Source organism: Dermacentor albipictus, chromosome 2 (genome assembly GCF_038994185.2).
Source record: "Dermacentor albipictus isolate Rhodes 1998 colony chromosome 2, USDA_Dalb.pri_finalv2, whole genome shotgun sequence".
Taxonomy (NCBI): domain Eukaryota; kingdom Metazoa; phylum Arthropoda; class Arachnida; order Ixodida; family Ixodidae; genus Dermacentor; species Dermacentor albipictus.
The window spans coordinates 131,858,352-131,871,123 of NC_091822.1; the positions used below are offsets into that span (position 1 = coordinate 131,858,352).

Genomic DNA, 12,772 nt, shown 5'->3' on the forward strand with positions numbered 1-12,772 from the left:
TCAACGCCGCTAAGCGCCCCTTCTAGTTATGAGCTCCTCGCGAGCAAGCTAGCGCGTTGAGACGCTTGGCAAACTCACAAGGCCGGAACACTTCAATCTGCGACGTCATGCTACCTTGCCCGACTGCCGTAGAATCCGATGGGAACGCTCCTACCGAGTAAGAAGCGGTGATTTTGGCGCCACCGCTTTCGTCACGCGGGGCTTTGCAGTGAAAATTTCGGTCCAAGTAGCAGGATGTCACAAAGCAGAGTGCACCAGCCTGCTGCTAGGAGGCGCTGGTTTAGCCCACTGGGCAATACAGTCGCCTTCTGAGCGTGGGGTCGTAGGTTTGAAAGTCACTACCGCCAACGTCTTGCCTTTCGACTTTATTCTCTTTCTATATAACAATAATTTCTCTATAGCGATTACCGAGTCGAAGTTAGGACGCAGGTGAGATCTTGCGCGGACAACGAACGCCCTCTCCCATCATGTAACACCTGGTGCGTGCAAATCCTGCTTTTCGAGGACGGTAGGCACGCACCGGTACGTTTTATCAAGGACAAAAAGGCCCACTGTGCTATACCCTGGTGAACCACGGTGCGAATTATCGAGTATACTGTTAGTCAATCGATGCGCACTGAAAGCGACGTCTTCCGAAGTGATCGATCTATAATATGGTCACGGCGTTTTGAATAGGTGCCCAACTGTCAACGTTGACGAAGAATATACCGGAGCACTTTATTTTGGAAGCAAACAGTTACAACAGCCTACGCGTCTCACTTGGAACACTTCTTGTAGCCCCACGTCCTCATGGGGCCCAGGATAGGCCATATTTTATAGCGGTCCGAAGTGAAATAGTCCTCGATGTTGGGGAGCTGCTCGAACCTCTTCAGATACTCCACGATGTTCATGTAGCCTTGCACAACCCATGGTTTGAACTGTCGGTGCCAGTCGAGCCCTTCGTAGAGCAGGAAGTCCACGTATGTCAACCTGTCCCCCATCGTCCACTTCCTGACGGCTAGGAAGTGGTCCCAGGGCTCCAGGACATCGACCACCTTCTTGGAGTACGAGTCGAGACCGTACTCGTCCTTAGGTTTCGGCGTGGCCGCATTGATCAGCTTGAGGCACAGGTCCCGGGCCTGCTGCTCGATCACGTCCAGTTCTGCGGTCTCCTGCTCATTCCTGGTTGGTTGTAAGAAAGAGGCAAAGTAGCGAGGACAGTGTGAGTCTGGCTGTTGAATAAGGACGCTTACGCTGAAATAAAAAAAATTCAATTATGGGGTTTTACGTGCCAAAACCACTTTCTGATTATGAGGCGCGCCGTAGTGGAGGACTCCGAAAATTTGGACCACCTGGGGTTCTTTAAAATGCACCTAAATCTAAGTACACGGGAATTTTCGCCCCCATCGAAATGCGGCCGCCATGGCCGGGATTCGATCCCGCGACCTCGTGCTCAGCAGCTCAACACCATAGCCACTGAGCAACCACGGCGGGTCTACGCTAAAGTTGTAGGCACATATGCATGACAGAAATTGTCTTAAAAAGCGTCACACCGCTTCCAAGGCTTATCTGGTGCCGTATATAGAAGTTGTTAGTGCATTTACAAAATAACTATACATGCAGGCGGATATGCGTGAAAGTGCCTGAAGTTGACTTCTCGAGATGCGAAGAATATCTGTGGCAGGGTTCATAAACACCAGTTCACATGTTGGCGCGTTTTATTGCGATAGCACTTATATGGACACTTCAGTCAGTCAGTCAACAAACTTTATTGAGGTCCTAAGGAACTACTAAGTCGTAGTTGCGGGCCGCTCCCACGTTGGGGCCGGAAGACCATGGTTCTCCGCCCGTTCGCGGGCCCTTTGGACAGCCCTTAGTTGGTCCTGGGGATCGCCGCTTTTAAGGGCCTCTTTCCAGTCCTCTTGTTTGTTAAAAGATGCGTTTTGTAACGCAGAACATTTCCAGAGCATGTGTGCTAACGAGCAATACTCTTCATTGCACTCGGGGCAGTGTGGGTCGATGTCCGGAGCAAAGCGGCTAAACTTTCCTCTCGAAGGGAAAGATCCCGTTTGTAACATTCTCAATGTGGAAGATTGAGGTCTAGTTAGCTGTGGGTGTGGCAGCGGGAATTGCCTGCGCCCAAGCTGATAGTGTTTAACTATTTCATTAAAAGAGAGTAGAGGATCAGAGTTACGCTCACAATCCCGACTGCTTAGCGTATCAGGACCATTGCGGAGTGTTAGACCTCGCGCCTGGTCATGAACTAGCTCATTCGGGTTGGGTTTGCTGGGATGTATACATTGGTTCCCATGTGCGCCGGGAACAATGCGATAGTGTGAACAGCATCAGGCAGTCTTGGCTTGAATATAGCCGCCGCCTCTTCCGAGATTAGGCCAGATAGAAAGGCTCGTATGGCTGATCTCGAGTCAGTGTAGATGTAAGGCCGCGAAGGGTCATTCATAGCTAGCGCGATGGCAGCCTGTTCAGCCGCCGCTACCGTGGTGTGTCTTACCGAAGCTGCATTGAGAATTTTCCTGTGAGGATCAGCTGCAGCAGTTACAAATGAATCTGTGCGCCCATATTGGGCAGCATCTACATAGGTATTTAATAGCAGGATTTTGTGCGTAAAGTCAGTGAGAGAGCGGGCTCGTGCCTTACGTCTAGCTGCATTATATTGGGGGTGTACATTACGAGGGAAAGGGCTAACTTGAAAGGTTGCCCTAACGGTGTGAGAGAGCATGATGGCATTCTCGTCGACCGCCAAGGGGGCTAGACCTGCACTTCAGACGCATATCTGCCGCCGCCGCCGTGAGGTTCCGTATGAGTGAAAGTGTGCGAAGGTGAGCCGGTGAACGGGGTTCGATCTCACGTGCGCGAGTGAGGAACGAGGCCCATATGCGTGCTGTGGCGCGCGAGTCAGGGTGGCCAGGCGAGCGAGGAGGGGCATTCTTCTGCGGCGGCTGCTAGGGTGCCTCAATGTCCTCCTCTTCCGCCGCTCCGTACAGAGCGGAGACAACAGCGGCGTCTACTTCGGCGTTGATGACGCGAACCGCGGACGCCGTAGTAGACACCTTCGGCGGACGCCCTAGGAACGCGTCGCCGGCGCTCGGGTGTCTTGAAAGCGATGGTGTGGTGGTAAACATTTATTGCTTGAGCCTTTTTACAACATTACTTGTGAGGGGGCTCAGGAGCGCGTAGGGTGTCCGGGAGTTTGTGGCCCTCGGCGACCCTCAGAGCCCAGTCCACCAGCCGTATTTGATCGGCTGGGTTGGAGCTAGACACCGCGGTCTCCCATCCCTCGACGTCGGTGAGTTGCCACTCAGAGGGTGGCTGGAGCTCAGGGCATAAGAACATAATGTGATGGAAGTTAGCTCTAGGCGCGCCGCAGAGCGTACATTCCTGTTGATATAGGCCTGGATAAACCAGGGCGAGAAAAGCTGGAGAAAGAAAAACTTGTGCCTGAAGCTTGCGCCAGGTACTTTGTTGGAATTTTGTTAAGGATTTATCGGGGGAGGGTATCTCAACCGCATTTCGCGGAAGTGGAGGTGATCTCGTGATATTCGACCAATCGGTCTCTGGCGTTATCCAGGTCATCGGACGGCGTGGCTCGGTTGACGGCTACTCGAGCGATAGATTGGGCCATCTCATTTTCTGGATGGCCTGCGTGCGCGGGCACCCAGATGAGCTTAATTGGCCTGAGGGGGGTCTGATGATTGAGAATTTTCAGTGCCGGTTCATGAACTCGTCCTTTCGAGTAGTTGCGGATTGCAGTTTTGGAATCGCTAAGGATAACCTCGGCAGCGGTGGTTGAGATGGCCAGCGCTATGGCAGCCTCCTCCGCCTCTATGGACGTGCGCGCCTGTATTGTGGCAGCTGTGATGTAACTAAGTTGATGGGACACTGCACTTACGGCATAGGCTGGTTTCTGTGGGTAACTAGCGGCGTCGACACACACAGTGAGGTGGTCGTGTTGGTGTTGTTTGTAGAGGGCTTTTGCCCTGGTCTGCCTGCGTGCCTCGTGATGCACGGGGTGCATGTTTTTAGGCAGGGGGAGAATAGTGATGCAGTTTTGTATGTCCGATGGTAAAGGACATGTCTGATGGGCCTTGAAAGTCGGGATTAGTCCTAGTTTGTCCAGGATGTGCCGACCTGTGGTGGTAGAGGGCAGCCTCTCAATTTGGGCTGTGCGATGGGCTTCCGTGAGCTCATCAAGTGTGTTATGTACCCCCATGCGAAGGAGGCGCTCGTTTGGCGTGTGCCTGGGGAGGTTAAGTGCAGTCTTATACGCTTGACGTATAAGGGCATCCACTTTTTCCGTTTCCGTCCGGTTGAGATGTAGGTACGGGAGCGAGTATAGTACTCTGTTTATGACAAAAGCCTGCACTAAGTTTCTCAAGTCATGCTCTCTCATCCCATTGTGTCTACTGGCTATCCGCTTAATCAGGCGCATGGTGTGGTGTACTGTGGTGGTGAGTTTGTTCAAGGTCGCCGTATGTCTGCCATTGTTCTGCATGACCATGCCAAGCACTCGTAGCTGTGTGACCTCTGGAATGGAATACGTCCTCATGTGGATACGGATGCTGGGGTTTGGAGTTGGGTCTGTGTAACTCTTCGGGGGGTGAAGAACAAGAAGTTCCGACTTGGTGGGGGAGCATGCGAAACCTATTACCATAGCCCGCTCCACCACCACATGGGCCCCTGCTTGTAAGGTCGCGTCCATGTCGCCTATGCTGCCTGTAGTGGTCCACAAGGTAATATCATCTGCATAAGGGAGTGCGAGAGGTCGGGAATATTTGCCAGGTCTCTGGCCATGGGAATGAGAGTAAGGTTGAAGAGGAGTGGCGAGAGCACTGACCCTTGCGGTGTTCCTCTGCTACTCTGTTGGACCTTGTCTGTTGTCAGTTCTCCCACAGTAAGGACCACAGTCCTGGCCTGTAGGAAAGCTGTGACATAGGCGTGAGTTCTCCCGCCTACGTGTAGATCGGATAAGGCGTTCAGCACTGCGGTGTGTTCCACATTGTCAAAGGCATTGGTGAGGTCGAGTGCTAGTATGGCTCTTGTGCGTTTGGCATGCCGGGGGTGCAGGAATTCTTCAGAGAGCTGAAGCATGATGTCTTGCGTGGATAGATGCCCGTGGAAGCCAATCATTGTGTGAGGGAAGAGATTATGTGTTTGCATATGCTGTTGGAGTCTTTCTAGTATGACATGTTCGAAGAGCTTACCTAGACATGAAGTGAGTGAAATCGGACGTAGGTTTTTTAGATCTAGCGGCTTGCCTGGCTTGGGAATAAAGGTTATCTTTGCATGGGTCCACTGTGGTGGGAGGGTTCCTGCGGCCCAGTGCGAGTTAAAGAGTTGGGTTATCGGCTGTATCGACCTGTCATCAAGGTTTCGAAGGGCTTTGTTCGTGATGTTATCCTCCCCTGGAGCGGATGTGGTTCTGAGCTTATGTAAGGCTGCGCGGACTTCCCAGACAGTAATGTCTGCATCTACTTCTGGATTGTCCTGGCCGGGGTAAGGAGGTAAGGGGACCCTTGTGCGGTCCGCCAGATATAGGGTTTGCAGAGAGTCAGTAGTGCTTTGTCTTCCGCTGGGTTGCTATGCAGCAGCCGCGAAAGACTCTTGCGCTGTTGGATCTTGTTATTTTCGGGGTTTAGTAGGCATCGCAGGGATGACCACGTGTCCTTTAGGCCTAAATTCGCACTCATGCGGTCGCAGAGCTGCCCCCACTGTTGGCGTGTTAGGTGTGTTGCGTGCTCTTCTATTTCCCTGACAAGGGCCGCGATTCGGGTTTTGAGTTTGCGATTGTGCTTATTTGCTAGCCAGCGTTTCTGTAAACTGTCGTGTGCCTCCCACATGTGTAATTGCCTACTGTCTGCGAGTTCTGAGTCTGACGTGGTTGGTACCTGGGATGTGGCCATTGTGGAATCTGCCATTAGTTGCTGCACCCACGTGTCCAGGTTATCGATGGTTTCAGGTGCGGCTGCTCTAATCCTTCGAAACCTGTCCCAGTCAGTGATGGCGATTGGCTGCGTTGTGTCTTGGAGAGCGTACGGGTAGGGATGTAGGTGCTAAGGATGAAGTGGTCACTGCCCAATGAGTTGAAAGCGATCTGTGACGTCGCCAAAGTGCGCGCCGGCGCAGGCCTCATCTTCAAAGCGATCTGCGATGTTTGCAGAGTGCGCGCATTGCCGGTAGCTTCGTATGCGCTGTTCCTTCGACGTTTCGTTCGCACTGAAGCGAGAGAAGCACGAAGGTCAATTCGTCTTGCTGCTGCCACAATTCCTCACTCCAGAATTTTCACAGCGAGTTTCCGCGCTCACCGAGCGAGATGTGTTCATGTTTACCTACGCGCGTGACACTGTGCTGGTTAATTTAGTTAAAACACGTTGACGGGCTAGTTCATTTGAATCTATGATAGAATGTGTAAGCGCGACTGAACAAGGACGTAGAAAGAAGAAGACACACAGAGACAGCGCTGTCCCTGTGCGTCTGTTTATTTCTACGTCCTCGTGGAGTCACGTTTAAACATTCTATCATTGTTAATTTAGTTAGTAAGGGAATGTTAAAAATTTATACGGCCGATAAAACAACTATCCTTACTTCGCACAACTATCTACTAATTTTCTATCGCAATCGTCCTTGGCCTTCCGGGCGAAAGTGCGATTTTTTTTTATCGGGCTGATGGTGTTGTCAGAACAGGAGAACTTAGTCTGGCGACCAGCGTCTCTTTCAGTAGCACCAAATGTTGTTTCGAAAGTACTGGCGACATCTGTGGCTTACAGAAGCTCATAAAATAGTTCAAATCGAGATTGTACACTATCTAAGTCTTCCTTCTGCTCGTGCACAAGTAGCATTTACTCGCACTAGTGGCATTTACTCGCAAACCAATGATGCCTTATGTCATCTCAATCAATCGGCGGACCATTTCCTGTGCCAGAACCCACAGATTTCTTGGCGTAATTATTGGCCGAGACCTCTGTTGGAGTCCGCACGTGGGCTACATGAAACGGCGCCTGACATCAACTTCCCAGTTGTTTGAATAGTTGACAGGAAAGACGTGGGGGATGTCAGTAGACGCAATGCTGAAACTCTACAGAGCTCTCTTTCTCGGTCCTTAAGATATAGTCTACCTGTACAGAGCAACACCTGCAAGACAAATATTCGTGTTCTGCAGGCAGCACAAGCTCAAGCACTCAGAGTTTGCCTTGGTTTGCCCAGATGAACGTCAACAGAGGCAACTATTGCGATTACGCGGGACCATCCAATGCAAACTCACATTACGGTGGAAGCCCTGAGAACGCACATCAGACATTTTTCACGTGCCCCATATCACCACCTTGCCGCACTACCTTCAGGCAGGCATCAAACATCATTCCCTAAAACTATTGTCAAGAACAACGACAAGCTTCTCTCGGGCTTCACCGCTGCATCTAAACCATTGATACCCCCTTGGTGTCTTATCAGCCCCACAGTCCATCTCAGTGTACCAGGAATCGGGGAAACGTCTGAGCTGTCGTCGCCTGTACTGGAACAACTGTCTCTGCTTCTTCTGCACGAGAGGTACACGGACAGTGTACATATTCATACTGACGGTTCCACAAACATCCAGTGTTCGTCCGGTGCTGCGTTTGTCCCAGCAAGAGCTATTACCATCAGCTTTAGAACTGCCCATCCAACGACATCGACATCTGCGGAACTAGCTGCTCTTCGCGCTGCACTTCGTTTCGTCAATCGGGAACCACCTCGACAATGGTCAACCTTCAGTGACTCAAATGCAGCCCTACAATCTGTGCTATCAGCTCTGCGTCGTGGGCCATTCGAACAGCTCGTATTCGATATTAGATGCCTACTCCATGCATCACATGAGAAATGACACTACGGGGCGTTTCAGTGGCTGCCAAGTCACTGCGGTGTCATAGGAAACGAAGACGCCGATAATGCCGCTCGGGCAGCTCTTGAAGACACACAGGAAAAGACCATACTACTTTCACCGTCCGACGCAGTCAGAAGACTTCGAGTGCTTGGACAGTGGATCACGCTCTCTCTATGGTGCACACCAAGCAGCAAGACTAACCGGAGCAATCGTCAATACGACCTGCCCTCTTTGATGGATCTCTGTATGCCAACTGGACTCCGCCGAAGAGAGGCCACTCTACTTTATCGCTTATGGCTAGGGGTGGCCTTCACGAAATCTTACTCATTTCGCATTGGCATGGCCGACAACGCTCTCTGCAATGCCTGTCTTTGCGAGGAGACGCTAGAACACATTCTGTGCGACTGTCCTGACTATAACGTTCAGGGACAGTCCCTGGCGTCCGCTCTAGCGCACCTTGACACTAGACCATTGTCCCTCGAAACGATTTTCACATGCCGCGACAGAACACATCGCAGCTGAAGGCGACGAAGGGACTACTTCGGTTTTTGAAAGAGAGTGGCTTGGACAAGCGGCTGTGACAGTGATGTCATGTACCGCGCAAGAGTGACGGACTGTAACTGACGATGTGTGTGCTGTGTTATGTGCTCTCCCTCTCTCTCCTCCCCATCTTTCATCCCCCCATCCCGCTCTCATGTGCAGTGTAGCAAACCGGTTAAGCTAAGCTGGTTAACCTCTCTGCCTTTCCTTCTGAAGTTTTCCCTTCCTTCCTCCTCCTGCTCGTATTGACATTGGCTCCGGACTTTGCCATAGGAAGATACATGAAAAAGGTTAATTCTGGATAGAAGCATACCTTATACACCTATAGCTCAGAATGTTTGCAGCTTCTCTTGGTTTACCTGGGAAGAAAGTAGTTACGTCATGTGACTAAGCGCATCTTACATCTTAGCACTAGAAATTAGAGCTTCTTACCCTTAATTTCGCAAGCAAATCACCCTAATGTAACTTTACCATGGGTAGCTACGTCCCGTGGCGTCGTCAAAAATGAACAAGCAGACGCTGCAGCAAGAAAGCCTTGAAGGAACGGTACCTCTGAAGTTCTTAACGAGTTTTTATGCCCAGATGAAAATTCTGTTTGTTTGCGTGATGTGAAACATTAAGTTTCACCAATGGACCCAACAGGACTGACGCCAGGGTCATAGAAATTAAATTTCGTATGCCTCCAAACCCAAATACAAGCAATCAAATATGTTGCATTCGATTATCCTTGATGCCGTGTTCACTAAGAGCCATGCACAACTAGCTCAGCGGTAGTAGCGACGTTGGTCCGAGTCATGAACGTTGCCTACATAGAGATAGATGGCAGAAGCTGCAGCTTTCATCGTTAGGCTGAACAAGTCATGGGCCCACCACTAAGAGAACGGTCAATTTGTTCTTGGTCATTCACTTGAAACGAACTGTAGAACAATTATTTTAATGGTAGCGTTAGCCTCTGTACGAGACACTGCAGTTTTAGAGTGTGGGCAAGACAAGCGGCTTTTAGAAGGTGTCAACGCAGGGGGGCTTTTACGCGTAAATTTCCTTCTTTTCATCATACCATTTCCATTAACTTCGCGGCTGTGCCTAGTACCAGGTTAGAGTGAGCTGGCCTCTAGCTCTCTGCATTTCCGCAAATAAATCGACTGTCTGTATATTTTTACGAAACGCACTTTGATTGAGACGTCGATACATTCAAGACACCTGCATTTCGTTGGCGCAGACCCCTGCACCACACGTACGCAAGTCACATGTGCATGTTTTTGCGCACCCGTTACCTCTAGAAGACTGACGGCATGTGCGTGATGCAGCGTTCTTGACAGGGAAGCACTGAGCGCAGGGTGTTAAAGAAAGGAAACGAAGGCAATGCATGACCATTGTTTGAGGACAAGGTGCACCCCAAAGGGCTTATACTTCGTTATAGCAACCACTTTGTCCTGAGCCAGCCGCGGTTCAGACCGACTGTATCTATCTGTATTTCCGTCCTATAATTTATACCATGAGAAGCCAACAAAGACACCAAGGACAACATAGGGGAAATTACTTGTACTTAATCATTGAATTAAAGAAATTATAACTTAATGGTAATGAAAGTGGGTGAAAGAACAACTTGCCGCAGGTGGGTAACGATCCAACGTCTTCGAATTATATACGCGTGCGATACTCTTTCATTGTCATTAATTTATCATTTCTTTAATTCAATTAGTATAGTACAAGTAATTTCCTCTATGTTCTCCTGATATATGTACATAAATGTCACTTTGCATAAAACTTCTCGTTTTTCACAGTCCCTCTTAATAAAGCCCACCAAACTTCTGATCGGATTATTCTTCGACCAATGCATTTCCAGGAATCGGAAATGCGACGCGGGTTATTTGCTTAGATATTTATTTCTTTTCAGCAAGCTGAATGCCAAACAGGAGTAGCACTTCGCAAGTGAATTGTTGTTCTTTTCTTCTGATTTGTAACACTTGAGAAATAAGATAGTTGGTGATCGCATAAAGCCCCACCTCCGGCCCCCATCTCACCGCCCTCCCAACTGGAAGCTATCCTGTATACACTCACTTTTGCTGACAATTGAAAGAACCTAGAAGGAACTGAAGGTACAGATGGCACAGAATGAACTATGAAAGAAAAATATAAACAAGAACATCGCGCACCGGTTGCGTAAGCGCCTAATTTTGCACTGATTGTGTGGTCTATTAAGCCTTACGCCTCAACGCAAAACTGGGGTTGCAAGGAAACCTTATTGGAACACGCCATATTAAATTTTACCAAGTGGTCGTCTTTAACGTGCCGATAAAGTACACAGGCGTTCTCCGCTCCCGTCTAACTGCGACCGTCAACGCCGGGAATCGAAGCAGGGATGTTCCGTTGAGCTGCAGAACACAGCCAATGAACCATAGCAGCGGTTGCCATCAAAATTCTCTGTTAAAAAGGAACATAAACGAAATACACTTTTCTATTTAAGAGCGATATTGTAGCAATCTATGCAGAGTTTATATTGTTATCTAGTTCTTTTTTCAACACGATGGCGCATACTGGTCACGTACCTGGCAGCCAGGTCATGCTTTCGTCCCAGGTAGCGGAGGATGGCCAAGCTCTGGGTCAGCCTAACGTCGTCGTCGATGTAGTACGGAAGGTCGGGGAACGTGAGGCTGAGCGTGGACTTTTCCTTGAGCCAGGCGGTGCTGCCGTAGTCGGGCGGGCGACCAATTTCGTACTGTTTGTCCTCGAACTCGACTCCCTTGTAGATGAGCAAGTTGCGGATAGGTTGTCCCAGGGACCTGACGTTCCAGTAGCCGAGTACGGGAACCATCACCTGCATGGTGCAGGAAAACAGCAACACCGCGCACCGCGACAGAAATGAGCACATAGAAGAATGCGTAGGAAGTCAAGGCATGCGTCAGCAACAAATAGTTGACAGCTGGTTCAATGGTACACGAATAATCGGAACAAATGAGCGATGAACAGGATACCCAACGAACAGAAAGCACGTCATATTACTAATCTTTGTGTCCGAGTACGTCGCTGGTTTCTTCCTATTTGGTCAACAAGACGCCACGTCCGCTTTGTATAACCCTGCACAAGGGAAGGGGTATAAAGAAACACGCAGACCCAACGTAACGTCGAGATCTAAATGACACGATGGTTATTTGAGTTAGCAAAGTATCAACGATAATAGATGACACATGCACGGTCTCGTCGGCTGTAGAGCCGTTAGCCCTCCGTGTCACAAGAACGAGCGCTCTGTATGTCGCTTGTCGAGGGGAGACTGTTGATGAGAGGTGTATGTACAGAAAAAAGGTATGACACACATCTAATATTTTTTAAGGGATGACTGTGATACGTAAGCATTCTGGACGTTTGGCCAAGAATGGGTGCAGACTTAGCGGCACACACGCAGCGACTCGAATTATCGTCTCCACGGCAACGCAGCAGCAGCCGTCACTCGGAAAAGTGGGCGGAAGAGGCAAAAAAAGAGAAACAAAACGAAAGCTTCGCTTTAAGATTGGGACGAGAGGGAAATGGAGAACTAAAGTTAGCGCGTAGAAAAGACACGCGTAGCGATCTGACGAATCCAACGTTTTCAGGACGCGACAACGCGTGCTCCTGCCCTATAGCGTATCACTTGCGAAACGTTTTGGAACGGTCGCGCGCACGTCGCACATGAGGCGCGATCATGGCGGCAGGACCCCCGAAAAAAAATAAAGAAAGAAAAGAAAGAAAAGCTCACGGACGCGCACTCCCTTACCAAGCGTTGAGGTCCCGTAATGGTTGAGCACCAGGCCGAGAGCGCGCTTGGGCCTATTTCTCCGGTATAGGTAACCCCGGCAGCAGCACTTGCCTCCCACAGCCGCGGCGGATGCTTTTCAACAAAGGCCGTCTATTGGACAAGAGGCGGACTGATCGGGAAAGCCCCGTTTCGAGATGTGACACCAGGGCAGGGAAGGTCACTATCCATTAGAAAAAAAGAACCGGTAGGTTTCCGGTGCCACCGGGGTTTAAGCTCGGTACCTCTCGCATACAAGGGGCATGCTCTGCAGAGCATGCGCCTCGTATGCAGGAGGTACCGGCGGCGGCCTAGCAGCGATGGCCTAGCATCCACACCAAGAATTGTGTGGATAACACCACATACGAGATATGGTCCGTCAAACTTGCGTTCAGAATGCATTATGGTTTCACTTAATTTCTTAACAAAACGTCGTTTCATGCATTGAAGCACAAATAACTAGAACGCCCATGCATTTCCCCGCAAAGTTCGGGAATTAATATCTCCAAAGTGGTGTCATCCTGAGAACTCGTTCCAAGTGGATCGGCCTTGCGAACTGCCCGGCTAGAATTTGTAAATTGCAATATGTGCCATAAGGTAATTAGTTA

General features: G+C 49.9%; 1 protein-coding gene across 1 annotated transcript in view; it reads right to left on the bottom strand.

Moving 5' to 3' along the window:
* Window positions 1-692: 692 nt before the first annotated feature.
* LOC135912525 (glutathione S-transferase Mu 1-like) overlaps window positions 693-12,772 on the bottom strand; it is a 14,827-nt gene continuing 2,747 nt past the window's right edge. The window contains exons 2-3 of the mRNA XM_065444980.1: window positions 10,945-11,213; window positions 693-1,161 (exon numbers count right to left, since the gene is read on the bottom strand). Coding sequence (XP_065301052.1) covers window positions 756-1,161; window positions 10,945-11,210 — 672 coding nt within the window. The 5' untranslated portion in view covers window positions 11,211-11,213 and the 3' untranslated portion in view covers window positions 693-755. The remainder of the gene's footprint in view (window positions 1,162-10,944; window positions 11,214-12,772) is intronic.